This window comes from Rhipicephalus microplus, chromosome 3 (genome assembly GCF_043290135.1).
Source record: "Rhipicephalus microplus isolate Deutch F79 chromosome 3, USDA_Rmic, whole genome shotgun sequence".
Lineage (NCBI taxonomy): Eukaryota > Metazoa > Arthropoda > Arachnida > Ixodida > Ixodidae > Rhipicephalus > Rhipicephalus microplus.
This window is the reverse complement of record NC_134702.1, coordinates 3,089,756-3,116,395: the sequence shown is the minus strand read 5'-3', so window position 1 is coordinate 3,116,395 and position 26,640 is coordinate 3,089,756. Positions and strand designations below refer to the sequence as shown.

At 49.4% G+C, this 26,640-nt stretch overlaps 1 protein-coding gene across 3 annotated transcripts in view; it reads right to left on the bottom strand.

Moving 5' to 3' along the window:
* LOC119184222 (neprilysin-1) overlaps positions 1 to 26,640 on the bottom strand; it is a 246,194-nt gene that overhangs the window by 10,228 nt on the left and 209,326 nt on the right. The window contains exon 18 of one of the 3 annotated variants that reach the window (XM_075888738.1): positions 17,486 to 17,556. The exons of the other annotated variants lie outside the window; for them this stretch is intronic. Within the exon in view, the coding sequence (XP_075744853.1) occupies positions 17,486 to 17,556 (71 nt within the window). The remainder of the gene's footprint in view (positions 1 to 17,485; positions 17,557 to 26,640) is intronic. 3 annotated transcript variants of the gene reach the window in all.

Here is a 26,640-nt window from a genome sequence, read left to right as displayed (position 1 = left end):
ATGCGCTTCATCTTCGGGTCCGTTGCGCTTCTTCGTTCCCGAGTGTGCCGTCAAGATGGATTAATTTCCTCTCGGCAAAACCTGAACGAGGGGTTCGGGACTGGTTCGCCCAGAAAAAACGCACGGGCCAAGAGAGGCCATTGTGAGCTCGACTCAAGAGAGGCCATTGTGTTTGCTGCGAGCAAAGCTTTCGAGGCAGACAAGGAGGCAGCTGGAACATTTTCGAGGTCACCGAGGAACAAAACCTGAACGAGGGGTTCGGGACTGGTTCGCCCAGAAAAAACGCACGGGCCAAGAGAGGCCATTGTGAGCTCGACTCAAGAGAGGCCATTGTGTTTGCTGCGAGCAAAGCTTTCGAGGCAGACAAGGAGGCAGCTGGAACATTTTCGAGGTCACCGAGGAACTGGAAATCTCGGAACCAGCATGGTATTTGCAGTTCAGGCTGAAAGCTAAAGCCAAACTGGTTGTGGCTGCGCTTTGCGAGGAGAAGCGGAGTCTTGGATATTCGCAGCTAAGCCCCTGCTTCTAGCAATCGAGGAATGGAATGTGGGGTTGAAGAGAAGGAAAATGCACTGTGCTGCAGCCCTTGTGGGAGGCCACCTCGACGACGAGGGATTAGTCGACCACTCCTCCTTCCCTTTCTCCATAGGATCGGCTGAATGGGGTGGCATATTTTGAAGATATGCTGGCCCACCACTACATTTTCCTACCCAAAGACTCAGGCAAGTTTGACACGTGTACTGGCAGCCGGTTTTTCGAACCTCACCCAGCTGCCAGAAGAATCTTGGAAACCAAAATCATCGGACGTGCACGAAACTTGGTGACGTGTGCGAAAACGCCGGTGCAGTGTTTTGGTGACCATATTTGAGCATCGTGTAGACTGTGCCCTCTGCACATGAATTATGTGGTGTGTTTCCTCTCCTTCGTGGGTGGAGCACCTAAACCATGGAGCACCGTATTGGCTGAAGCCGCGGACAGTGCGCCCAGCGTTGGCAACGCGGCGCTATACAAACGGAAGACTCTTGTGTATTTTCAAGTTCTACAGTTCAACAGCTCTCCTGTACAGTTCTGGTTACTTGATCACCTCGACAACGGCAATAACCATGTAAATAAATTGTTGTCGTTTTTACGAGCGCCTCATCTGACTTGTTCGACGATGGGTTCTAGGACGGGGGCCCGCTACCAAACTGAGACCCGCGGGACCCGGAGTCGCAACACCGATCACCTTCGCCCTTTTGTCGCTCTTCTCTCCTCTTCGGCCAGCCTCGTTTACCACAGGCAACCGGTCGGAAAACTAAATGATGCAGTTTTCGTAGGAGAAACTGCATGTAACAGTAGGACGGATCATCCTCCAGCACGCCCGTTCAACATGATTTCTGTTATGGTGGAAGGAGTTCTCGTGGACGCTTTGGTGGACACCGGTGCTACAGTTTCTGTGAATAGATATGATTTGTGTAAACGCCTCAAAAAAGTAATGACATCTTATAATAAACCCTCTCTTGTCGAAGCCCAGGGGAACACTATCCGCCCTTTTGCTCTTTGTACTGCTCGTGTTTTTATCGATGACATCCTGCATTACATCCAATTCACTGTGCTTACCTGGTGCTCTCCCCAGCTAATTCTAGGGTGGGACTTCCTATCTTCTTCTTCAGCCGCTATATGTTGTGGTGAACGGATTCTGCACCTAATGCGGACTCCATGTTCGACGAAGGCGTTTACAAGCCACTACACCTGTTCGCTCACGAAGAACTGGAACTACCGCCACATCAAGAGCAAATTGTGACCCTGACCTCTAAGGACATCGACCACGGTGACGTCTTGGTGTCCCCTTCGTCGACTTGTGTCGCTAAAGGCATTGCCCTTGCGTCAGGTGTCGTACGCTTTAGCCATGGCTCTGCGCTCATCATTGCTACGAATTTAACACCGGAGAAAGTTCCCCTGCCAGTGGACACTGCAGTAGCCTGTGTTGTAAATGCTGAGCCTGTCAGCGTCACGCCACTTAAACCTGCCTCTACCAACGACCCTTCTAAGAGTAAGCCTGGTTCTTCCTCTCCCTTCACAGCACTTGTCAGTGATGACCTAACAGCTATGCAGGCGCAGCAGTTGTTTGCTTTGTTAACGAAACACGCGGATTCTTTCGACACCTGCTCCTCGACGTTGGGCCGAACTACCACTGCAGCGCATCGTATTCAGACCGAGGGAACATTTATTGTGCATCGCCGCACGTACCGCGTGTCTCTTGCTGAGCAAAAAATCATCGAGGAAAACGTCGCTGACATGCTCTAACGAGAAATATTTTGTCCATCAACTAGCCCTTGGTCATCCCCTGTTGTTTTGGTACGAAAAAAAGATGGCACCGTGCGCTTTTGCGTCGATTACCGGGCACTTAACAACAACACACGCAAGAACGTATACCCCATGCCACGCATCGACGACACCCTTGATTCACTGCAAGGCGCCGAATACTTTTCAAGCCTTGATTTGAGTTCGGGATATTGGCAAATTCCCATGCAGGATGACGACAAAAAAAAAACGGCATTTGCAACCCCTGATGGCTTATACGAATTCAATGTGATGCCTTTCGGGCTCTATAATGCGCCCGCGACGTTTGAACGCATGATCGACACCGTTTTGCGTGGTCTGAAATGTAAGACGTGTCTCTGCTACCTTGATGACATTATCATCTTTTTATCAACGTTTTCTCAGCACCTCACGCGCTTGGATGACGTCCTAACTTGCCTAGCCGGCGCGGGTCTGCAGCTCAACACCAAGACATGCCGTTTCGCCACCAAATCCATCAAGGTTCTCGTTCATGTAGTGAGGAAGGACGGTATTCACCCTGACCCCGAAAAGATCACTGCCGTCCTTCGATTTCCACGCCCCACAAGACCTAAGGATTTGCGAAGTTTTATTGGAATCGCATCCTATTTTCGTCGTTTCATACGAAATTTCGCTTCAATAGCGGCGCCACTTCACAAACTACTTGCTTCTAATGCACCCTTTGTGTGGTCCGAAGAATGTCAGTCGGCGTTTGACCTACTGAAGGAAGCTCTCACGTCAGAGCCTGTACTCTGCCATTTTGATGACACCGCCCCGACACTCCTGCATACCGACGCCAGCGGTTACGGTATAGGTGCTGTTCTCCTCCAACGCGATAACTCTGGACGGGAAAGGGTCGTCCCATACGCTAGCCGAGTGCTTAATTCTACTGAAGAGAACAATACCATCGCTGAACAGTAGTGCCTCGCTGTGGTTTGGTCCATACAAAAGTTCCGCCCTTATCTGCACGGCCGTCAATTCACCATCGTAACGGACCACCACGCCCTATGCTGGCTTTCTACAATGAAGAACTTGTCCGGACGCTTGGGTCATTGAATTTTACGCTTACAGGAGTATCAGTTTGAGATTATTTATAAATATGGCAAAAAACATCAGGAGCCAACGCCCTTTCTCGTTGCCCACTACCTACGGCTTCGTTCGACACTCCAGCTGCCATCTCCAACGACACCAGTGCGGTCGTGACTCCCAGTTCTGTTGCCTTGCTCGCCTCGCTGTGCCAGCCACTAATTGACGATGACCAACCCTTCAGTTCTCGCCAGCAGCCTGACCCGTACTGACCCGTACTGTAGGCGCTTTATAGACCACCTCTCAGGAGCTACGCGTTTACCCAATGCACGGCTTCGTCGACAACTCGAGCACTTCAAGCTTCAGGACGGTGTGCTGTATCGTCACATTTATCATCCTGACGGTCAACGCTGGGTACCTGTTCTGCCACGTGCTCTTTGGCATCATGTACTTAACGCTTTTCATGACGATTTGACTGCTGGCCATCTCGGCTTTCGCAAAACTTTCGACCGCATTCGAAGCCGCTTTTATTGGCCTGGTCTTTCTACCAGTGTTGCAAAGTATGTGGGTTCCTGCTCTCCGTGCCAACTTCGCAAACTTCTGACATCTCCTCCTGCTGGTCAATTACAGCCAATGACGTACCCTACAACACCTTTAGAGGTCGTCGGTGTCGATCTTTATGGGCCCCTTCCTATTACTGGCGCTGGAAATAGACGGATAGTCACCGCCGTAGACCATCTGAAACGCTACGCCGAGACAATTCGGTAGCTATTGGTTCAGCATCGGAAGTTGCTGAATTCGCCCTTCAGGCCATAATTCTACGTCATGGTGCTCCTCGTGTCCTTCTAAGTGACCGTGGAACCGTGTTCTTGTCACAGCTTTTAGGTGAAGTTCTTCGCGTTTCTGGTACTACACACACAACAGCGTCTATAGCTACCACTCTCAAACAAACGGCCTGACCGAGAGATTTCATCGAACCCTTGCCGACGTGATCGCCGTATACATTCAACCGGATCACAGAAACTGGGATAAACTTCTACCGTTCCTCACTTTCGCCTACAACACTGCTGTTCAGCGCACAACCGGTTACTCGCCGTTTTATCTCGTTTACGGACATTCACCAACTTTCTTTATCGACGTTTCCTTCTTCATCAGCAATGGCCCTCCATCACAGTCTTCTTGAGAAGAATATATTTCTCGCCTTGCCCAGTGCCGCCAGCGCGCTCGTATGAACACGGAAACTACGCAACAAGCAAGGAAAGCCGTCTACGACACCTCTCATCGTGTGGTATCATTCCGACCGGGTGACGAGGTGCTGCTATAGACACCAATTCGCACACCTGGTCTGTGTGGCAAGTTCCAGCCTTGATTAATCGGCCCATATGTAGTTTTAAAGCAGACTTCACCTGTTAACTATCGTGTGACGCCTCTTGTCGTGCCAACTGACCGCCGTTACCGCAACAGCGACATTGTACACATTTCCCGTATGAAGCTTTTCAAATGACATTTCTCGTCACCTTGACTACCCGCCTGCAGTGGCCAGGCTGGCCGCTTCCACGTGGGGGGAATTAGTGTAGGCATCTATTATGCGCTTCATCCTCATCTGGACAGCAGTCAATCATCATCACCTGTTCTGGCTTACAATCATCATCGTTTTTGAGCGTGCGCTTCATCTTCGGGTCCGTTGCGCTTGTTCGTTCCCGAGTTCACGGCCAATAAACCTCGTTACACCCGAGTCGTAATAATAATAATATATATATATATATATATATATATATATATATATATATATATATATATATATATATATATATATATATATATATATATATATATATATATATATATATATATATATATATATATATATATATATATATATATTTGAAGTCTCGGTTTGGAGTACCAAGACACGGTTTGGATTGGTGTCGGTATTTAGTATACGCATCCTCGTCACCGGTACATTATCATCATTATCATGTGGGGCTCATGCATCCTCATCGTTGTCGCGTAGCATCATCATCTTGGCTCATTCATCGTAGCTGTCGGCTGCCGGTTCCTCGGGCAGTACAGATAGCGGAAGGGCGAATCATTGTTCCCTGGGCTGTAACCAGTGTCGGTACATCATAAGGCGTCGTGACTTTTCGAAGACGGGCACACAAATCAGCACGAATAACAGAAAAAGCAGCCCCAGTGTCTACCAAAGCATCAACGTCCACTCCCTCAACTGTGACCGCAATCATATTGTAGGGGCGCGCTGGAGGAATTGGAGCCCTGTGTTGGAATGCAGTTTGTCCTCCAAAAACTGCATCGCTTAGTTTTCCGAACGCCCATCAGAAGTAAGGGAAGCAGGCTGAAGAGGAGAAGAAGAGCGACGGTATGGCGACAGTGAACGGCGTCGGGTTGATCGGTGACTAACTGCGCAGTTCACCCGATGCTGGCGGAGATGGAGACCGACGCGGCGGTGACGAATAACGGCGGCCCTGGTACAAGGCTCCTGCGGTATAGTCCCGTTCGGGTATGTCATACCCTCGGCGCTCGTCTTGCTGGTGCTTGCGGCAAAAGCGTGCAATGTGACCACGATAGCCGCAATAATAGCAACTAGGCCGAGTCGATCGATGAGGAGGGTAGTAGCTTGCGCTAACTGCACCGGGAGAGAGAGCAGTCAGAAGGACAGGTGACGGCTCAGGCGGTGGTGATGAAAAGCTTGTGGGAGGTGCGGCAGCAACCGACGCGTACGTTCGTGGCGGGGACGTCGAGCTAACGGTGCCTGGTGGTGCGGCGGCGGTATGCGGAAACGATGGTAGAGTACGAGAGACAATGGGCTGCAGGTTGGCCATGTGGGTCATGGACGTGAGCTCTTCTCTAATGACATCCCGCAATGACGTTGAAGAAGACCAAATGGGACACATTGAAGGTAGTGTGAATCCTATTGATTCTAATTCTTCACGTATAATTGCCCTTATCGTGTCTCGCAGGTTTGGATCAGTCGTAATACGGGCCGCGTCACTGTCTGGTTGTAGGCGCATAGACTCAAGTTCTTCGAGGCGCTGACAGGTTGTCGCAACGTCAGCAACGGTAGCCGGATTCTGAATTGCAAGGGCATTCATTGAATGCGACGGGTGCAATCCCCTTAAGAAGCTGGCGCACCTTGTCTGATTCTGTCATTGGTGTGTCAACCCGGCGGCATAGTGAAAGAACATCCTCGATGTAGGATGTATACGACTCCCCGATGTGCTGTTTCCGAGTCGCGAGAACTTTCTTTGCGAGAGCCGAACGAACAGCCGGTGTGCCAAAGGCATGGCGAAGCTAATCTTTGAAGGCTGACCAGTCGGGGATGTCGATAAAATGGTTGAGGAACCACGTCTTCGCGACACCCCTGAGGTAGAATCACACGTGAGCGAGTTTGTAGGTGTTATCCCACCGGTTAGCAGCGCCGACACGTTCGAAATCGTCCAGCCATTTCTCCACATCTTCCCCGCGCATACCAGCGAAGGGATGGGGCTCACGCTGGAGGCTGTTGATGACGTGAGAAGGCGCGGCACGCGGTGGTTGAGTGGGAACGGCTGCAGCACCGGCCTCATCTTGGTGCGACATATTTCCGGACACCTGGCTCAAGCGGCGACCTGAACGTAGCTCCAGGGGGTAGAGTGGTTGAAAGGATGGCGGGAGATTTACCCAGCACCTCCACCACGTATGAAGTCTTGGTTTGGATTACCTTTTATTAGGTCCGAGGAACCGGCAGCCGACAGCTACGATGAATGAGCCACACATGATAATGATGATAATGTACCGGTGAAGAGGATGCGTATACTAAATGCCCATAATATATATATATATATATATATATATATATATATATATATATATATATATATATATATATATATATATATGAGAAAAGAAGCTGGTACACGTACGAGCTTCTTTTCTTATACGTAACAGACCCACTGAACTTTCCCACAGAATATATATATATATATATATATATATATATATATATATATATATATATATATATATATATATATATATATATATATATATATATATATATTGTCGCAGTACAACGCGAACAAAGCACAAGTACGCCTTGAGGCAGCGAAAGCAGCGTGTTCTCAACAGCTGAGCCACAAGATCTTCGTTCTCGCGTCAAGCCAGAGGCCCACTACCTGGTGTCCGCTAAATCCCCCCATCATCGTTTTTGTCCACATGTAGACACGGGTCATTTGCCTCCCTCTCAAAGAGCATCGACCCGATGCGAAGTCAATAATGCAGTTTTTGTTAAAAGATAAGTCTCACGCAATCACTCGCTGACGTAAGGCTTCATGCGCACTACGTGAACGAGTTCAGGATGGTGCTGGCGACGATTGGTACTACACGAATTGTCGGGAACAACTTCGTAAGTGACGTCACTCAGTTGTCGCTGCACTCGGTATGGCCCAAAGTATCTTCTTAAGAGCTTTTCTGATAGTCCTCGTTTCCGTACGGGTGTCCAAATCCATACTTTGTCGCCAGTTTGATAGACAACTGCTCTGCGGTGAGCATTGTAGCGGCCTGCATCGTACTCTTGCTGCTGGCGGATCCGTAAACGTGCCAGTTGTCTAGCTTCTTCCGCGCGTTCCGTAAACGTGTTGGCGTCTGGGTCGATGTCGTCACTTTCGTGCAGCAGCATCGCATCTAACATAGTTCGTACTTCTCGTCCATGAACGAGGCTGAACGGGGTCATGCGGGTCGTTTCTTGCTTGGCCGTGTTGTACGCAAACGTTATGTATGGCAAGATTTCATCCCAATTTTTGTGTTCAATGTCTACGTACATCGAAAGCATGTCTTCAATGGTTTTGTTCAGACGCTCCGTCAGCCCGTTTGTTTGTGGGTGGTAGGCAGTGGTCTTACGATGCGTTGTTCCACTCAGCATCAGGACGTGATCCAAGAGAGCTGCCGTAAATGCGGTTCCTCTGTCTGTGATCACGACGGTTGGTGCACCATGCCTCAGTACAATATTTTCGATGAAAAATCTTGCCACCTCCGCTGCTGTACCTCTCTGAATAGCTTTTGTCTCGGCATAACGGGTCAGATAATCCGTCGCGACGATAACCCAGCGGTTTCCTGCAGTGGAAATAGGAAGTGGGCCCAAAATGTCCATGCCTATCTGGTAGAATGGAGCTGTTGGGACCTGCACGGGTTGCAGTAGGCCAGCTGGTTTAGTCGGTGGTGACTTGCGTCGCTGGCAGTCGAGACAGGTACGAACGTGGTGCTTCACGGCTGTGTTTAGTCTCGGCCAGTAATACCTTTGCTGTACTCTGGCCAACGTTCTCATGTAACCCAAATGGCCAGAGGTCACCTCGTTGTGGCATGCTTTGAGTATTTCGGTACGAAGGGCTGCTGGTATGACGAGCAGATAGGCGGATCCTGTCGACGAAAAGTTTCTTTTGTAAAATACTCCGCCCCGTAAACAAAACGATGACAATACTCTTGCGAAAACTCTTGGCGCCTTCTGAGATCTGCCTTCCAAGTAGTTAATTAAGCCAAGCAACTCAGTGTCGTCACGTTGTTGCTGCGCAATGGCGGTCGTGTCGAGGACACCGAGAAATGCCGTTTCCTCCTCCTCGGGTAGGGTTGCCGACTCAATGGGTGAACGGGACAGACAGTCAGCGTCCATATGTCGCTTGCCTGACTTGTGCACGACCGTCATGTCAAACTCTTGCAGTTTTAGGCTCCAACGCGCTAATCGGCCGGTGGGATCTTTTAGATTAGTTAACCAGCAAAGGGAGCGATGGTCACTAATAACTTTGAAGTGTCGGCCATACAAGTACGGGCGAAATTTCATTACTGCCTATACTACGGCGAGGCATTCTTTCTCTGTTGTTGAATAGTTAGCCTCTGCGCGTGTTAGCGTTGGGCTTGCGTAGGCGATCACTCTTTCTGTGTCCTCTTGCCGTTGCACAAGCACAGCCCCAAGACCTACATTGCTAGCGTCTGTGTGAAGCATCGTCGGGGCTTCTTCGTCGAAGTGGGCGAGCACAGGAGGCGTTTGGAGACGTTGAAGCAGGTCATTAAAGGCAGCCTCCTGTTCTTCTTTCCACTGAAAGGCAACATCATCTCTTGTGAGACGAGTTAGTGGCGACGCGATGCGGGCGAAGTCTGCGATAAACCGGCGATAATAGGCACAAAGGCCTAGGAAGCGTCTGACAGCCTTCTTATTGGAGGGTACTGGGAACTGTGCGACGGCGGGAATTTTTCCAGGATCGGGCCGGACGCCTGCGTTGCTGACGACGTGACCGAGAAACTGAAGTTCGTGAAAACAGAAATGGCACTTTTCTGGTTTCAATGTTAGGCCCGCGAACCGTATGGCACGTAAAACAACTTCCAGCCTTTTGAGATGCTCGTCAAAAGTGGTCGAAAACACTATAACGTCGTCCAGCTAGACTAGGCACGTCTTCCACTTCAATCCCGAAAGTACCGTGTCCATAAGCCTTTGAAAGGTTGCGGGCGCGGAGCACAAACCGAAAGGCAAGACTTTAAATTCGTATAAGCCATCTGGGGTCACAAAAGCGTTTTCTCTCGGTCTCTTGGGTCTACCTCGATCTGCCAGTAACCACTCCTCAGGTCCATGGAAGAAAAGTAGCGAGCGTGCCGAAGTCTGTCAAGGGAGTCATCAATACGTGGGAGCGGGTACACATCTTTCTTGGTCACCCGATTCAGCTTCCTGTAGTCCACGCAAAAACGCAGGGTGCCGTCCTTTTTCTTTACTAGCACTACAGGCAATGCCCAGGGGCTCTGCGACGGTTGAATGACGTCATCAGCAAGCATTTTCGCGACTTGTTGTTGTATGGCTTCGCGTTCCTTCGAAGCTACGCGATAAGGGTTCTGGTGGATAGGTCTCACCGTGTCCTCGGTGATTATTCGGTGCTTTGTCAAAGGTGTTCGACCAACTCGTGATGTCGTTGAAAAGCAGTCGCGGAATTCGGCTAGCAGCTGAAGAAGTCTCTGTCGCTCGTCCTTTGACAGAGTGGTGCCAACATCGAGAATGAGTTCTGGTTCTTGATAAGGCTCTTCGTCCAACACCGACAAACATAAACTGCCTCGCATTTCTACAATATTGTCGTACGAAGCGATAGCTGTGCCCTTCGGAAGGTGCCGGCGCTCAGCACTAAAGTTCGTCAGAAGTAAATTCGTGCGTCCACCAGTGAGACGGACGATACCTCGTGCGACCAAAATGCCATGACTAAATAGCAGCGAGCCAATTTGGTCAGCAATGCCTTCGCCATCAAACGCTTCGTCGCCTTCTACTGAAACAAGAGTACATGACCGGTGCGGGACGACCACATCATCATCAATTATACGTAAAGTGTTGCTTATAGCGTCTGCACAGTCAACTAAACCAGGGCTGTTGCGGAATGTAATTGAACGGTCCGGGATGTTGATGACGGCACCATATTCTCTTAAGAAGTCCATCCCTATGATCAAGTCCTTGCAACACGAGGTGAGGATGACGAACGTCGCCACGAAAGAAGAGCCACCGATGTCAAGTCTTGCTGTACACCTTCCGACAGGCATCAACAGCTGGCCGCCTGCTGTCCTCAGGTGAGGTCCCGTCCACGTAGTCTTCACTTTTTTGAGGCGTACGGCAAGGTTTTCACTTATGATAGAAAAGTCGGCGCCGGTGTCAACTAAGGCTGTTACTTGCTGTCCGTCTACCGAAACGGTAAGATCTGTGGTCACAGTTTCGTCGGTGTTACAACTTCTCGGCTTTACGGCGTCCTGTGGTACAAGTCACGGGGGCTTTTTTTCGTCGCCTTGACGGCCTGCAACCTCACCCCCGGAAGTCGCCGCCTTTAGTTTCCCCGGCGTGGACTTGGTGACCTCCTTCCACTGACGTCGGCTGTAGTTCGGTGGCGCGACGAAGGCGAATATGCCGGAGACGGAGAGCGTGGTCGACGTCTCATACCTGGCTGGTAATCAGGCACACTGTCGTCATTATTGGCACGGCGGTTGTCAAAATGGGACTGAGACAAGGGGAGTCTTTGAGAATGAGTGTCCCGGCGTGGTGCGTAGCCGTCGTTGGCGCGTCGATCGTCAGACCATTGCCGAAGAGGTCGAAACATATCTACGCGGTGCCAGCAATGGCGGGAAATGTGGCCCACACCTCCGCAGGTAAAACAAAGCGGGCGCCTATCTACAGTGCGCCAGGCGTCTGTTTTACGAAGCTGTGGACGCCGCAATGGCTCGTAATGTGGCAAATGCCGTGTCTCGTTGGGAGACGGCTCTTGGTACGGCGGCATTTCGTACGGCGGTACGACGGCAGGCCGTCGCGGTGTCTGTTCTTGTGGCGACCAAGGAACGGCTGCCGATGGCTGGCGGTACGACGGCGCAACGGGCGGCGGGCGGCGAAGCGCGGCTGCGTAGCTCATAGGTCGCTGATCGTCAGTAGGATCAGCTGTTGAAAACGCTTGGCGTATTTCTTCGCGGACGACTTCAGCGACAGACGCCGTGGGTGGTTCCGTGACCAGATTACGGAACTTCAGCAGCTCTTCGCGAACAATCTCTCTTATCAAATCGCGCAACGAGCTTTGATGGTCAGATGCCGTAGCGGCGACTTGCATGTGGGCGCTGCTGGACAAGCGATCGTATTGTCGGCATCGTAGGTGAAGCGCCCGTTCGATAGCCGTAGCTTCTTTGATAAAGTCTGTCACGGTGTTTGGCGGGTTCCGCAAAAGTCCGGCGAACAGTTGCTCTTTAACGCCGCGCATGAGGTAGCGCAACTTTTTGTCGTCGGTCATGTGCGGGTCAACTTTACGGAAGAGACGGGCCATGTCCTCAGCGAACATTGCGACCGTTTCATTGGGTTTCTGAACCCGTAGCTCGAGTAAATGCTGGGCACGTTCGCGCCGGTCGACATCGGCAAATGTGTCAATCATCCCTTTTTTAAAGTCGCTCCATGATGACAAACTGCCTTCTCTGTTCTCGTACCAAGTTTTAGCGCTGTCGTCGAGATAAAAATAGGCGCGGGAAAGCCTTTGTTCAAGGGACCACTGGTTGGTGTTAGCGACACGTTCATAGTGATCAAGCCATTCTTCGACGTCTTCATGTGCTCCACCACCAAAGCGATCAGGCACCAGCGGTGAAAAAAAGGTTACCTGAGATGGGGTTGGCAAACTACTGTCTCGTAGTAACTGTTGTGGATTGGCGGTGGCCATTGGTAGATCTGAGCGGTGTTTTGTAGAGTGTTCCTGTGAGAGAGTGAACTCTGGAAGGAGGCCTCGCAAGCGACGGCTGAAGCGATGCACGGGAGTGTTGACAAGTGCTTCTGGGCTGGATGAACGGCTCCCCGTGGGAGTGTGGAGCATCAGGCGGGGTCGCGGGCCAGCACCTCCACCAGTGTCGCAGTACAACGCGAACAAAGCACAAGTACGCCTTGAGGCAGCGAAAGCAGCGTGTTCTCAACAGCTGAGCCACAAGATCTTCTTCGTTCTCGCGTCAAGCCAGAGGCCCACTACCTGGTGTCCGCTAAATCCCCCCATCATCGTTTTTGTCCACATGTAGACACGGGTCAATATATATATATATATATATATATATATATATATATATATATATATATATATATATATATATATATATATATATATATTGTAATGATGCATTTAGTGGGTCATGCATAGCTCGAAAAGCACATCGTCAGTGCTAGGCACGAGACTCTCGCGCCGAACGTTATCGCTGTTTTCACTGTCTAGGCCTACGCTCCTACCTATTTTCAAATAACAGTCCTGACTGTCACAGTTCTTTATTATATTTGGTGGAGCTTGCTTGGTCTCCTCGCAATCCTGGAGTTGCGAAGCCGGACTCGACCTGCCGCTATGACCACTGCATCTGCCACAAGCCCTCCGCCTATGGCTCCTCAGGCCATCGTGTGCTCTGGTGCGGTCCGTCAGCGGGACCCTCCCATATTCAGCGGCACTGACGATCACGACGTCTATGACTGACTGGCCACCTACGAACTCGTGAGTGTCCTGAACAAATGGGACGAAGCCACGAGACTGGCCACCGTCGGCATTTACCTCAGTGGCATTGCCCACTTGTGGCTTCGGAATCATGAAACCGACGTTCCAACCTGGACAGAATTCAAAACAAAGTTCAGCGAAGTCTTCGGTCGTCCTGCTGTTCGCAAACTTCGTGCGGAGCAGCGCCTTCAGTCAAGATCTCAACTGCCTGGGGAGAATTTCACCTGTTACATAGAAGACGTCATTGACTTGTGCAAACGCGTCGATGCGAACATGACAGAGGTGGATCGCATCAAGCATATTTTCAAGGGTATCGACGAGGACGCATTCCAGATGCTCATTTCAAAAAGCCCGGCTACTGTCGCTCAAGTTACCGAGCTCTGCCAAAGCTATGATGAGCTCCGCCGGCAACGTCTCGTCACCCACCGTGCTGTCTCTCATCAGGAATCGATGTACAGCTTGACTCTCTGGCAAGATCCCGTCCTCCTCTCGCAGATAAAAGATTTTGTACGCGAAGAAGTTGCCCGCCAACTGTCGCTCATCTCCGGCCAACCGGAGCGCAGTGCACCGCTTAGCCCTACACTGCGGACTATTATACAAGACCAAGTGTCTGAGGCCCTTCCTCCACAGCTGGTGCCACTAGTCAATGCGCCATTGACGTATGCCGAAGCAGCAGCACGACCACGACCACACACGTTCCGAGCGCCACCTCCACTGCCCGCTCCTGTTTATACCACCCAGCCAAAACGACCTCCAGTACACCGAGTCCCTAATCCATGGCGCACTGCCGACAGCCGTCCGATCTGCTTTTCGTGTGGTCTACCCGGACATGTCGCACGTCTTTGCCGCCGCCGCCCACTCCATTCACGTGAAAACCAGTGTTCATATGAGTACGACCACACATTTCCCTACACTCCAGACCCCGAATTGCACCCTCCTCGACCAAGCCAATGACCACCTTCTGATCGCCGATCTCCTTCTCCACGTCGTCGCTCGCCCTCCCCGATGCGCCGACGCCCCCCGACAATCGAAGCGGAAAACTAAATGACGCAGTTCCAGAGGCAAGAACTGCGCCCTCGTCGCAAAGCACAAGCCCTCTTCGTTCGCCGCCGAATGTAATTATTGTTGTTCTTGAAGGTGTACCTGTACTCGCCCTTATTGATACTGGTGCCGCCATTTCTGTCATTTCCGAAAAAGTTTGCCGTGCAATTCGAAACGTGACAATGCCTAACTTGGGTTCGTTTTTTCATACTGCCACTGCACAGCCTGTGCAGTCACAGGCTGTGCAATGACTGCACAGCCTGTGACTGCACAGTCACAAGTCTGGCGGAGTGTACCGCCAGACTTGTGATTCAAGGAGTGCCTTACACAGTACAGTTCGAAGTATTCCCGCACTGTTCTCACGACATCATTTTAGGCTGGGATTTTCTCTCCCATCACCAAGCCGTCATTGATTGTGCCCGTGCCGAAGTTGTCTTTTGTCCTCTTGGTGACGCTCTACCTGTAGATGATCGCCCTTCCTACGCGAAGTTGGTCATTAGTGGCGACACTCGGATCCCTCCGCGCGCTACTGTTTTCGCACCTGTGTCGTGTTCCACCGTCGTCGACGCTACCGCATTCTTCACGCCTTCCGCTGCTTTCGTTCATCGCCACCTACCACCGCTCCCAACCACTCTCGTTACTCTTGAAGGTGGTGCGACCGACGTGCCTGTGGGGAATTTTCTCCCATTCACGATTACGCTGCTTCGGGGCGAATGTATCGGCTCAATCGAATCATTCGAAATCATCGCTACATTTGACGTTCCTGATGGATCATCGGAAGTCAGCGCCCTCTCCTGTGGTTCCGGGAGTGGCCCTTCTACTGCTGACATTCTCAACCGTGTAATCGACGAAGACCTAAATTCACAACAGAAGTGTGAGCTTTTGAGCCTCCTTGACAAGTTTCGGCCATCTTTTGACAGTCAGAGTGCTACCTTAGGTCGAACATCTACTGTATGCCACCAGATCGACACAGGTAATCACCCACCACTACGGCAGCGACCGTACCGTGTTTCACCGACTGAACGCCGTGTCATCGATGAACAAGTAGGTGTCATGCAAAAGCGTGGCGTCGTTCAACTATCAAACAGTCCTTGGGCGTCGCCGGTAGTTTTAGTTAAAAAGAAGGACGGCACAATACGCTTTTGCGTAGATTATCATCGCCTAAACAAAATAACACGAAAGGATGTGTATCCTTTGCCTCGGATCGATGACGCCCTCGACTCTTTACAAGGCGCAGAGTTCTTTTCCTCCCTTGATCTACGCTCTGGGTATTGGCAAGTGCCCATGAATCCGGAAGATAGACCAAAAGCTGCCTTTGTTACACCAGACGGCTTATACGAATTTAACGTGCTGCCATTCGGCCTATGCAATGCGCCGAATGGTATAGATGACGGGCGTTTCGCACTTATCCGGCAGGCAAGAAAAATGTAGGAGGCTATGCCTCAACTAAGATCGCAACGAATTCATTTGGTTCCTGAATACGTGACTCGAGTAGTCGCTGTGCAGGCTCTCGTCTTTCGGTGCTTGCAAACAGGTCGAGTAATTTCCACCGGAACTCGTCCAAAGACTATAATAATAATAATAATAATAATAATAATAATAATAATAATAATAATAATAATAATAATAATAATAATAATAATAATAGTTGCAATTTAGCATCCCAAAACCACCATATAATTATGAGCGACGCAGTTGTGGAGGGCTTCGGAAAATTCGACAACCTAGGGGTTCTTTAACCTGCATCTAATTCTGAGCACACGGTCCTCAAGAATTTTCGCCTTCATCGAAAATGTGGCCGCCATGGTCAAGATTTGATCCCGTGACCTGCCTGTCAGCCGCCGAGTGCCTCAGCCACTAGACTACCTCGGCGGGTTCGTCCCAAGACGACCACATGAGATTCGTGAACCATGTTCGGGTTCCATCTTGAAGGGGAAAATACACTTAGTCGAATTTTTGTGTGGCGTACCACCCGTTAACGTTCGCCGTGTGCTCGAATTCCACGAGCCAGTCATGTGCGTCATCATATGTGTTGCCATGGGAGTAAACGGTAATGCGGGGGATGAAAACAGACATCTGTGTCGTGCTGCCGACAAAGTACCCAACTCTGGGCTCAGGGGCAGCCGTTGGTTGCCGATGTGCACAAGTCCTTGTGGTCTAGATGCGGGACTGCTGTCAGGTGTCCCGAACATGTACCCAGCACCAATGCCACGGAGACAAAACAGCAGCAGTCTAATTATATTAAAGCACTGGCAAACTGATCGTGTGTGAACCTCGTCTTTTGTTTTGAATATACACATGGTCTTTAGAATGTTGTCTGCTAACTAGTTGAAACATATCAAAGTAAGTCACAGAGAAAATCGTAACATTTATTCTGACCTTTCGGCCTGAGACTAGCCTTTATCAAGCCGGCGCTGGTTAACGGTGACGCTCGGACTAAGTTTTCCACGTTTAAATGCACATGTGCACCCTCTAAAGTGAACTGGGAGATGACCGCCATCGTCCTTCTGTGGTAGAGGACGCTTTATTCAAACGAACAGTTCCATATCCTGCCGGTGGAAATTTATCGTTTCTTTCTTCACACTTGCATTACAATTACTGCTGATAACGTCCCCTATACTTTCTCTTGTATTATTGTCTGCCAGTTTAAATTATTATTGTGCCTAACAAAAAAGCGCCCTTACATTTTCAAAAGTTCGCACACACGCACACACACACACACACACACACAGATATATATATATATATATATATATATATATATATATATATATATATATATATATATATATATATATATATATATATATATATATATATATATATATATATATATATATATATATATATATATATATATATATGCTTTCTCGCTTCCGTTTTTACTACAGAGCCAGTGCGCTTTTTCCCCCGCTACGTTTATATATATAGAGTACGACAGGCAGTTGTACGTGGAATAAAAATATTTATCTCCTCGTCCTCAAAAATATCTGAAGAAATTTCACGGATTTTACTCCTTTTATGTAGTAGATATATTCTTACGTCATGTGTATACAGCGTCTCAGAGTACGTAATGGCTTGAAGTGAGCTCTCACCTGAGTTCGGGTGGCGGCTGATTGACGTCCTCGATGTATTCGTAAGCGCGACGCCGAGTATGACACCAACTCTGTCCAAGAGAAATGTTCTCCTTCGGATCAAAAAATCTACAAATAGCCTCGCTACACTGATAATTTTGTTGCCTGTCGACAAATGCTCACACGACATGCCACACAAAACACTGGTGTTTCACACCGACGTGCAAACAGATGTCCGTACATGCACACAAACACACACAGACACATACGCACGTCACGACCAAAAATCGATTTTAAAGCTCCCATAGGAAGCTTTAACCATGTGATCTGAAACTCCGTGGGGAGTTTCCCAAGGTCATGTCATTCATAAACTTCGTCATTAAGCAAGGGGCCGAGTTCACTCCGTACTAGGGAGTAAATAATTGGGGCAGGGAAGTTTCGGGGGCTCATATGCTGGTGTAACTCTCATCTCGGCTAATTTTTGCTTACAGTGTAGGCTTCCTAAAGATCCTCACTCCGCCAATGCGCTAGGTCTACCAGGTAGAATAAGGGAACTGCTTTAACTGTATTTTAAACAAACTCAAGTCACGAACACATTTTCCCTGTTCTACAAAACAGCGGCTAACTTCAGAAAACAGCATTTCAGCATTCAGAGCCCACACTGCCTTCAATATAGATGTGTGACCGCTCAGAACCAACATGGCGACCCGTCACGTATAGCGGCCGTTTTAGCCAGTTGTAAGCCACCATGATCAAAGTTGTCACCACCCTAAAACACTGAGACGCGCGCACATCAAGGCTCCCTAACTCTTCAACGGACGGACGGAAAAACTTTATTTAAAAAAAAGGAAACCCTGCAGGGTTACCGGCCCGGGCTCAGGCCACCCCGACGTTTTGTGCGGTGAGGCGTAGCCTTTCCACCGCTGTCCGGGCCCGCTGGATTGCCCACAGTTGGTCGTGCAGATCTGAGCTAGTCAGCGCACTTAGCCAACGCTCCTCGAGAAGGTCCGGTTTTATATTCTCCTCTCGGTATAGTACTGTGACCTGTGTGCATTGCCATAGAATATGTGCCATATCTGCGTGTTCATGCTTACAGAGGGTACAGCTTGTTTGCGGGTATTGTCTGGAATTTACTTTGTTCAGGTGTACTGGATTTGAAAAGGTTCTGGCTTGCAATCTTCGCCAATCTGTTTCTTGAGAACTGTCTAGCTGCTTGTGTGGTGGCGGATATTCTTCTCGTTGTCGCTTATAATGTACCAATATGTCATGATACGTGACCAGTCTGTCTCTGTCGTCTTGTATCGCATATTCATTATTGTCATCACCTCCATCGTCCCCATCGCCTCCACTGGAGTCGTCCCCCCTTCTGTGGTGGGTGCGGGGGGCCGGGCCGTCGCTATCCGAGTCGTGGTGGATTAGTTCTCGCACGGTTCGGTGGGCCTTCTCGTTGAGGTTTTGAGGGATGGTCGTGTCTTCGATGTTTAATTCCCCCATGTGCGCCGCGATCCACTTGAGGTATTTGGGTACAATTTTGCCGTTCCGGAAGTCTTCTGCTCTGCGGTTCAGAATTTTGGCTGCTTTGGTGGAGACCCATCCCTTTGTGAAATTCCTAATGACCATCTTGGAGTCACTGATTATTAATCTGTCGTGTTTTTGACCATTGACTACGGCCAGTGCAATGGCCATTTCTTCCGCTGCCTCCGACGATCTAGACCTTACGGAGCCCGCGGTCAAGCTCTTCTCTTTTGTGTCTACGACCGCCATTGCGAAGAAGGAGCCATGCACAACCCTATTACTGATATTATTTCGGGAATACCGGGCGGCGTCTACAAAAAGCACACCCTCCCGCGTGCCGTGGTTTTTAAGGATCATTTTCGTGCGGCTTTTTCGCCTCTCAACGTTGTGTGCAGGGTGCATATTTTTGAGGATGTTTTCCGTAATTATCGCGGACCGGACGTCTGGATGAATCTGCGCCTTGGGACCTTTCATTCCGTGGTAATTAATGGAGATGTTCTCCATGATTTCTCTACCCGCCATGGTTCCAGACAATCGTTCGAGTTGCGCTATCCTTTGTGCTTCAGCGATCTCGTCCAGCGTGTTATGTACTCCGAGTTGTAGCAGCCTTTCGTTCTTTGTGTATTGCGGTAGACCCAGTGCAGCTCTGTGCGCTTTTCTAATCAGCGAGTCGACTTTGTCTTTCTCTGCTTTGTTCCAGTGGACGAACGCCGCTACGTACGCGACATGGCTGATCGCGAAGGCCTGGACGAGTCGTACAACGTTTCTTTCTTTAATGCCCCTTCGTTTATTGGATACTCTTTGTATAAGCCTAACGGCCGCCATGACTTTCTTTTTCCAGGCGCGTTATAGTTTCCCCATTGGTTCCCCTGGCTTCGATCCAGAGACCCAGGACTCTGATCTTCTGAACCAAAGGTATCGCCGTGCCATTTCTAGTGATTATCTTGATTCTTTTGTGTAACTCTGCTACGTTTCTGCAATGTATGCCTAGTCTTTTGGGGTAGTATAGTAGCAGTTCTGATTTCGCCGGTGAGCATTCCAATCCGGTGCCATCCAGATGACTCTCGACTGCATCCACCGCCTCTTAAAGTCTATTTTCCATCTTGCCTTCACTGGTGTCTTGCGTAGTCCAAATCGTAATGTCGTCTGCATAAATTGTGTGATTGATGCCTTCGATTCGCTGTAATTTTTCTGATAATCCCATCATGACGAGGTTAAACAGCATCGGTAACACGACGGACCCTTGCGGTGTGCCAGCGCTGCCAATGTCCACTTGGATGCTCTCCTCCTCGTCCAGTCTAACCGTGGCAGTTCTTCCCGTAAGAAAATTTCTGTTAAGTATATACTTGTACGTGCGCTCGCTTGTACGAGCACTCAGCCATTCGTTTTAGAATGGCTGAGTGCTCGACCATGTCGAAGGCCTTCCTTAGATCTAGCCCAATTATTGCCCTCATGCCCTGTCCAATGAGGTCTGTGACTTGCTCCTTTAGTTGTATCATGGCATCTAGTGTGGAGAGCTCTCTTCTGAAGCCGATCATGTTGCTACGCTATGCGTTGTTAGACTCAAGGTAGCCGTTAACCCTGTTCAGGCAAGCATGCTCCATTACTTTACCGACGCAAGAAGTCAGGGAAATGGGCCGCATGTTCTGATTTTCTAGGGGTTTACCCGGCTTAGGAATGAGGATCCAGTCGGATTTCTTCCATTCGTCGGGTATCTTCCCGTTTCTCCACCACTCATTTATGAAGTCTGTCAAACGGCTCGTTCCCTGGTCGTCCAGGTTCCGGAGCATCTTGTTGGACACATTGTCGGGACCTGGAGCTGACTTGGTCTTGATAGTCTGCAGGACTGCCCTGACTTCTTGCTGTGAAAAGTCTCTGTCAAGATCTTCGTTGGGAGAACCCGAGTATTCCTGGTGTTCGACTGCCGGGGGTCTGCCGAGATGGAGCTTGACGATTTCATCACCCATCTGATGGATGTTCCCTTTATACCTGTGTCTCAACTTGGTCATTTCCGCTTTCACCGCCGTTTTGGTGGCCGACGGGTCCAGCAGGTGCTTGAGGATTTCGATGTCTTGCTTGTGTTTATGTTGCTGTCCATGGCATCGCACACGTCGTCCCATTCCTGATGGGATAGCTGGGTACAGTGTGTTTCGATGTGTTTGTTTAGCTCGGCGAGTTTTCTCCTTAAATTTCGATTGTGTTTTGCCTATTCAGCCATTTCTGAATAGATTTTTTGGCTTGGACAACGTGTGCAAGCCTGCTGTCCATCCGCATTGAGAGGGTTCCGCCACACTCATCTTCCTCTTCTCGTCGAGCCAACCAGTCATCCCACTCCATTTCGGTTGTGGCTTTTTCTACGTCTCGTAGAAGTTCCCTGCTCCATTCTTCTATGTTTTCGATGGGTCCCTGTTCTTTCTGGTTTCTGCTTTTGCGGAATTTGTCCCAATCTACGCGCCTGATTGTCCGTTTGCAATTCCTGGTGGGAGGATTGCATAGGGCGATGCTGAGAATCCTGTGATCACTTCCCAAGTCTTCAAAGGTGTTTTTCAACGTGATTCGCCCGGCGTTCTTGCAGAGGGTTAGGTCCGGCGTGGTGTCTCTGTGCAAACCTACACCGATTCTGGTGTGCAAGGCTGGCTCATTCAGAATGGTTAGTTCAGCCTTTTCGATGAGGTCGGCAAGATTTTTTCCTTTCTTCGACGAGTGCCCATATCCCCACTGCGTGTGTGGAGCGTTAAAATCGCCTCCAATAACAAGTCAGTTGTCGCCTGCGATGTTCACCGTTTCGTTAATTAGTTCTTCGAAATTATGCTTTAGGCCCTTTTTAGAAGGGCTGCTGTATACGTTTAGGACAAAAGTGCTGCTCTCCCTTTTGCTGCGTGGCAGGACTTTTATAAGAATGTGGTTCATATCCGTGACTTGCTTCGTAATGTGTGGGATAGCAACTAGCCCCTTCTTCACTAATGTGGTCACGACTATGTCTCTCCCTTTTCCTTCTGTACGTTGTTTGTGGGTGGCATACCCGGAAATTTCGGCGTGGTCGAATGTCTCCTGCAAAATAATCACGTTAGGTTTTTTTTTTCTCTTTGTGGTGATTTTGATTAGTTGCGCCATCGATGCTTTTTTATTAGAAAAGCCACGGCAGTTCCACTGCCATATGACGAGTTTTCTCATTTTGGTGCCCGCCATGTCTAAGAAATTTTCTTCTCTAGCTCTTCGAGCCGCTTGTCGTATTTTAGTGCCAGCGCCTTACTCTCCGCCTCACTGTCGCTAAGTCGCACGACCAGTATCTCGAACATTTTCTCCATTTTGTCCGACAGTTTGTTTATCATGTCCTTGAGGACGTCTGTTCTTTTCGTGCTAGAACGGGGCCTCTTGACCTCTTTTTCTGAGTCATTTCGCTCTTTGGTCTTTGTCAGCGGGATTTTTCGCTTGGTGCCTGGTTGCTGTGTTTCCACTGCTACCATTTCTACCTCCTCATTCTCTCTCTCCCCTGTTTTGGTCACTGGCGTGGAGAAGGCCGCGATGGCGGTAGACGGAGGTGACGTCTGTATCTGCATTTTATGAGTATTTCATTAAGTGTTTGCTGTAGTTCATCAATTTTTTTAGCTGATTCACTGTTTTGCTTTTTCTAGCTCCTGTATGAGTAGCTCGTTTTCAGTTCTGTATTTCTCTGCGCGTTTCTCTATGTCTCTGTAATTATCCCTAGCGTTACTATTATTGCCAGACCTTGCCGAATCGCGATTGGCCACTACGTCTGACCAGCCCACCTTGTCTGGCGTCTTCTGTTCTCCTTGCTGCTTCATTGTCGCTTCGGGCGTCCTTCCCCTCGAAATGGATCTCCGCCCGCTCCTGGTCCTGGGTCTGCTTCTGGACCTTGACCTCAAGCGACTTAGTCCCCAGGCTCCCAGCCTGGACTTGGATCTGGATCTGGACCTTGATATGGGCTGACGGGCTGGTTGTGTGTTGCTGCTTCCCCAGGTGTCCTGGTCTGGTGAGTCGGCTTCCCGCTGAAGTTCTTCCTCGTTTCTCCTCGCAGCCCACCTTCGTTGCTTTACGAAGTATGGCGTCTTAAATTTAGCCCTGCAATTCCGGTCTGCTGTGGGGTGTGCGTCTATGCAGAGCTTGCACTTGGGAGTGCATTCATGGTCTCTGGTAGGATTTTTGGCACCACACGCCGGGCTTAACTTGTCTGTCGGTCTTGGGCACACATCGGGCCTGTGTTCGAGCCTCCCGCACTCTTTACAAAAGTCTATTTGCTTCCGGTAGAGGGAAACTTTCATCATGATGCTGTTGAAGTAAGCCCACATGGGGACCCTGTTGCCTTCGTACAGTAGTATCATGGTGGTCGTGCTCCCCAGTCTCTTGGCGTACGCCAGTGAGGGGTTCTTCGCGTTCACCAGTGCATGCATGAGCTGATCATGTGTGTACTTCAGGGGAATGTTGTGGATTATCCCCTTGGCCATGTGTTCCGGTGCCGAGACGTACGCGTTGGTCTCGTACTTCCTCCCGTTGATTTTTAAATCCTTGATTTTGACAAATTTCGTCACCGTCTTCTCATCCGGTGTGCTGATCACCAGGATATTTTGTGTAGGGTTGGGGCAGATCGTGAAGATTTTGTCGTTGCTCACCCCTGCTTCTTGCCGTATCGCTTCGTCAAGGCTAGCTGTGCACGTGTGTCTAATGCTCAGCCCGTCTCTTGGTCTGACGATTATCTTGCTGTCATCTGCAGGTAGCCTCGGCATCTTGCTTGCTTGTAAAATCTTGCTCACGATGCTCTTCCCACCTCTGCGCGTCGGACTTCTCGAGCGGGTGCCTTTCTGTGCTGTCTCTTCGCCAGAGCTGACACGGCCCTTCCTTTTATGCGTGACCTCGATCCAGCCCTCCGCGTCGCCGTCAGCGTCTCGTCTCGTTGGATCGCTATCGTCCTCTCTGGTATCATTACTTGGAGTTTCCCCCACTTCTGCATCATCTACGTCCATTTCGGAGGTGCGTCCGATCCCTTGGCTTACAACTCGGCACCGTGGATCACCCTTCCCGAGGCCGGCGTCGGCCTTGTCTGTGTAGGCTTAGCTGGACACACTTGTAACTAGGGTGGTTTTTCACATCGAAAAAGCTTCAAAAAGAGTCTCTCACCTAGGTTTTTGGTGTCAAAGCGTTCGGATGGACCCGCTCTATCCGGTGGTGGTCGATTGCCAGGTATTTGACTTGATGAAACTGTGGAACCCATTCATAAAAGGCAGAGCCGACGTGAAGCGCGTCCGCAGCGTTGCGTTGCCCGGCAGCGTCTCCCTAAGTCTTCAAAGTGCGTTTAACCGCGTACGCTTTGCATTAACGTGATAGCGTTAGAGAGCTCATGTAGCAGAAATCCCGCCGTCAGCGTTGGCCTCGTTGGCTGTGAGCGAAAAAGCAAGTTAAAGAGATCGCCGCTACTTGTGTACGCGTGCGCACGCTATCGCACTGAAAAGCCACGCATTCGAGAAAAAAAAAGCTCAAGGTCACGTTGAGCGGCAGTTTCTTTGCCCCTGCCACCTTGCCCTGCTTAGCTTCCAGCGCTTTCTTCGGGACGAGAGAAGAGATAGTGCAATTGCAGCATGCGACAAACCTTTGTAACTCCACTCGCACTGGACGGATTCTTAAAATTTTTGTGGCGTTAAATTCATGAGGCAATAAGCTCTTCTAGTAATTTCATTTCATGGTTACTTTAAAAATGTTTCAGGGCCCCTTTAACGCATTTTGTTCGACAGGTGTCAAGACGAAGACGAGCCCATTCGGCGATTTGTATAGGCGCATTTGGGAGGCCTCAAACTACGTCAAAAAAAGCCGGGATAGTGCAGCCACCGCCGCTAAAAACACACAGGAACTTTCAAACAGCTCTAAAAATGGACAATTCTGTCCATCCAGCGGAAAATATATCATACATTTCCAGAGGTGTTGATCAAGCAAAAAGCTAACGCTTGATAGTGGGCCGCTATGTGTGAGCCTCTTTACGGCCTCCGAGACGGCGAGCGCGCGGCGTATATTGGAGGCGACTCTTGCTTTACATACGAACTACTGAGCGCATGTGTGTGTGTGTGCGTGTGTGTGTGTGTGCGTGTGTGTATGTAACAAAACATAATAAGTATGCACTTAGTTGTTGAAAGGCGCACTAGGAGCCGGATTTCGCTACTGCGTTCAACTCTTAAAGGCGAAGCTTAAGGGTCCCCAATGTTTGTAAAGCAGCTGTTTCCGGCCACTTTCTCGAGCTTCTTTCCTCAGTAGGAAGCAGTGAGGTATAGTAGAGGTGCGTGTGGGGACTGCCTGGCCTTTTCGGCACTCGTTAGAGAAGACGGAACGCAAGAAGAAAACTTATTTGCCCGTTTGGTGTCACGTGATGCAAAAAGGCAAGAAAGAGTTTCCCGCATTCGCCGCTGATTGATGGTCTCACGCTTAATGCACACATATACCCTATAAAGTGGACGGGTGGATAACTGCCACCGTAACTCAGTGCATTGGGCGCGTAACTCGAAGGTCGCAGGTTTGGATCCTATCGGCTACAGTCTTCGTACACTTTTCTTTCTTCACATTTACATTGAAACTAATTCTAATAAATATACTTTTTCTGGTAATATTCTCTGTTCGTTCTCATTATTATTGTGTCTAAAAAAGTGAAAATGGCATCAGACCATTCCCATGTGTCACGTCATTATCGCAAAAATATTTGAATATTCTAAATGGCAATGACCCCTTTTTTTTCAGTAGTTCTAAGAAAGTGCTGCAATTTGTTTCGAGCTGTGGCATATGTCCACGGCATCTTTGAGTGTCCATGGCCTATTTTCTTTACTACTATATGACCTGTTATTTCACGCCGTGGATGATGTCAATCAGTGATTTGGTGTCACTGTTTTTTTCACCTACGCCGAACGTTTCGCTATAGGCGAAACGTTCGGCGTCGGTGTCACGTGCGGTCTTCATTGGATGTGCCATCACTTACGTCTTAATGCAAAAACCACATAAAAGATCGCACTGAAGTAGGCAAATATACAGCAACAATGCTATTTGTCGCGGCCACGTTCTTTATGTTCCGGCATCGCGCACGCACATGTACGAAGGATTCACTACCGCCGCGAATCCGTGTTTCAAGTCGTATATGCCATCGTGCATAGTTTTATAGCATGCGTGTCACACACGTGGCTTCACAAAGAATAACACGTTTGTGATTTTGTTAAAGACGCGGTACACGCGTTATTCACTCGCCGCTTTGTGCGAATAAACCAGAGACAAGACTGGTCTGATGCACTTTTTTGTTTTGTCAATACGTGGTGAAACCTGACCCACAGAACAAACTCTCAGAATCAGATTTGAGCAATTCTGGAAAGCAATACCGACGTGTTTTTTTCTTTTTTTTTTGAATTGTGACACCAAAATGACCTGCAGAAATGATCCACATGTGAAATGTTTCAAATGGCAGCGTAAGGGGTGACATTTTGGTCAGCTGGTTAAACCATCTTCATGCTGCCGGCCCTTGTCGACAAAACTTGGCGACTACGAATCGCTAGCTGAAGCGAGTTTTACAGTAACGTGAGAGCACGCCAGGGTTCTTGCATAGCCCCGATCAGCTCTCCGAAACCGCTTCGGAAAGCGTGGTAGCGCATCTCTCACAAAAGTCTCGTGCGACAACG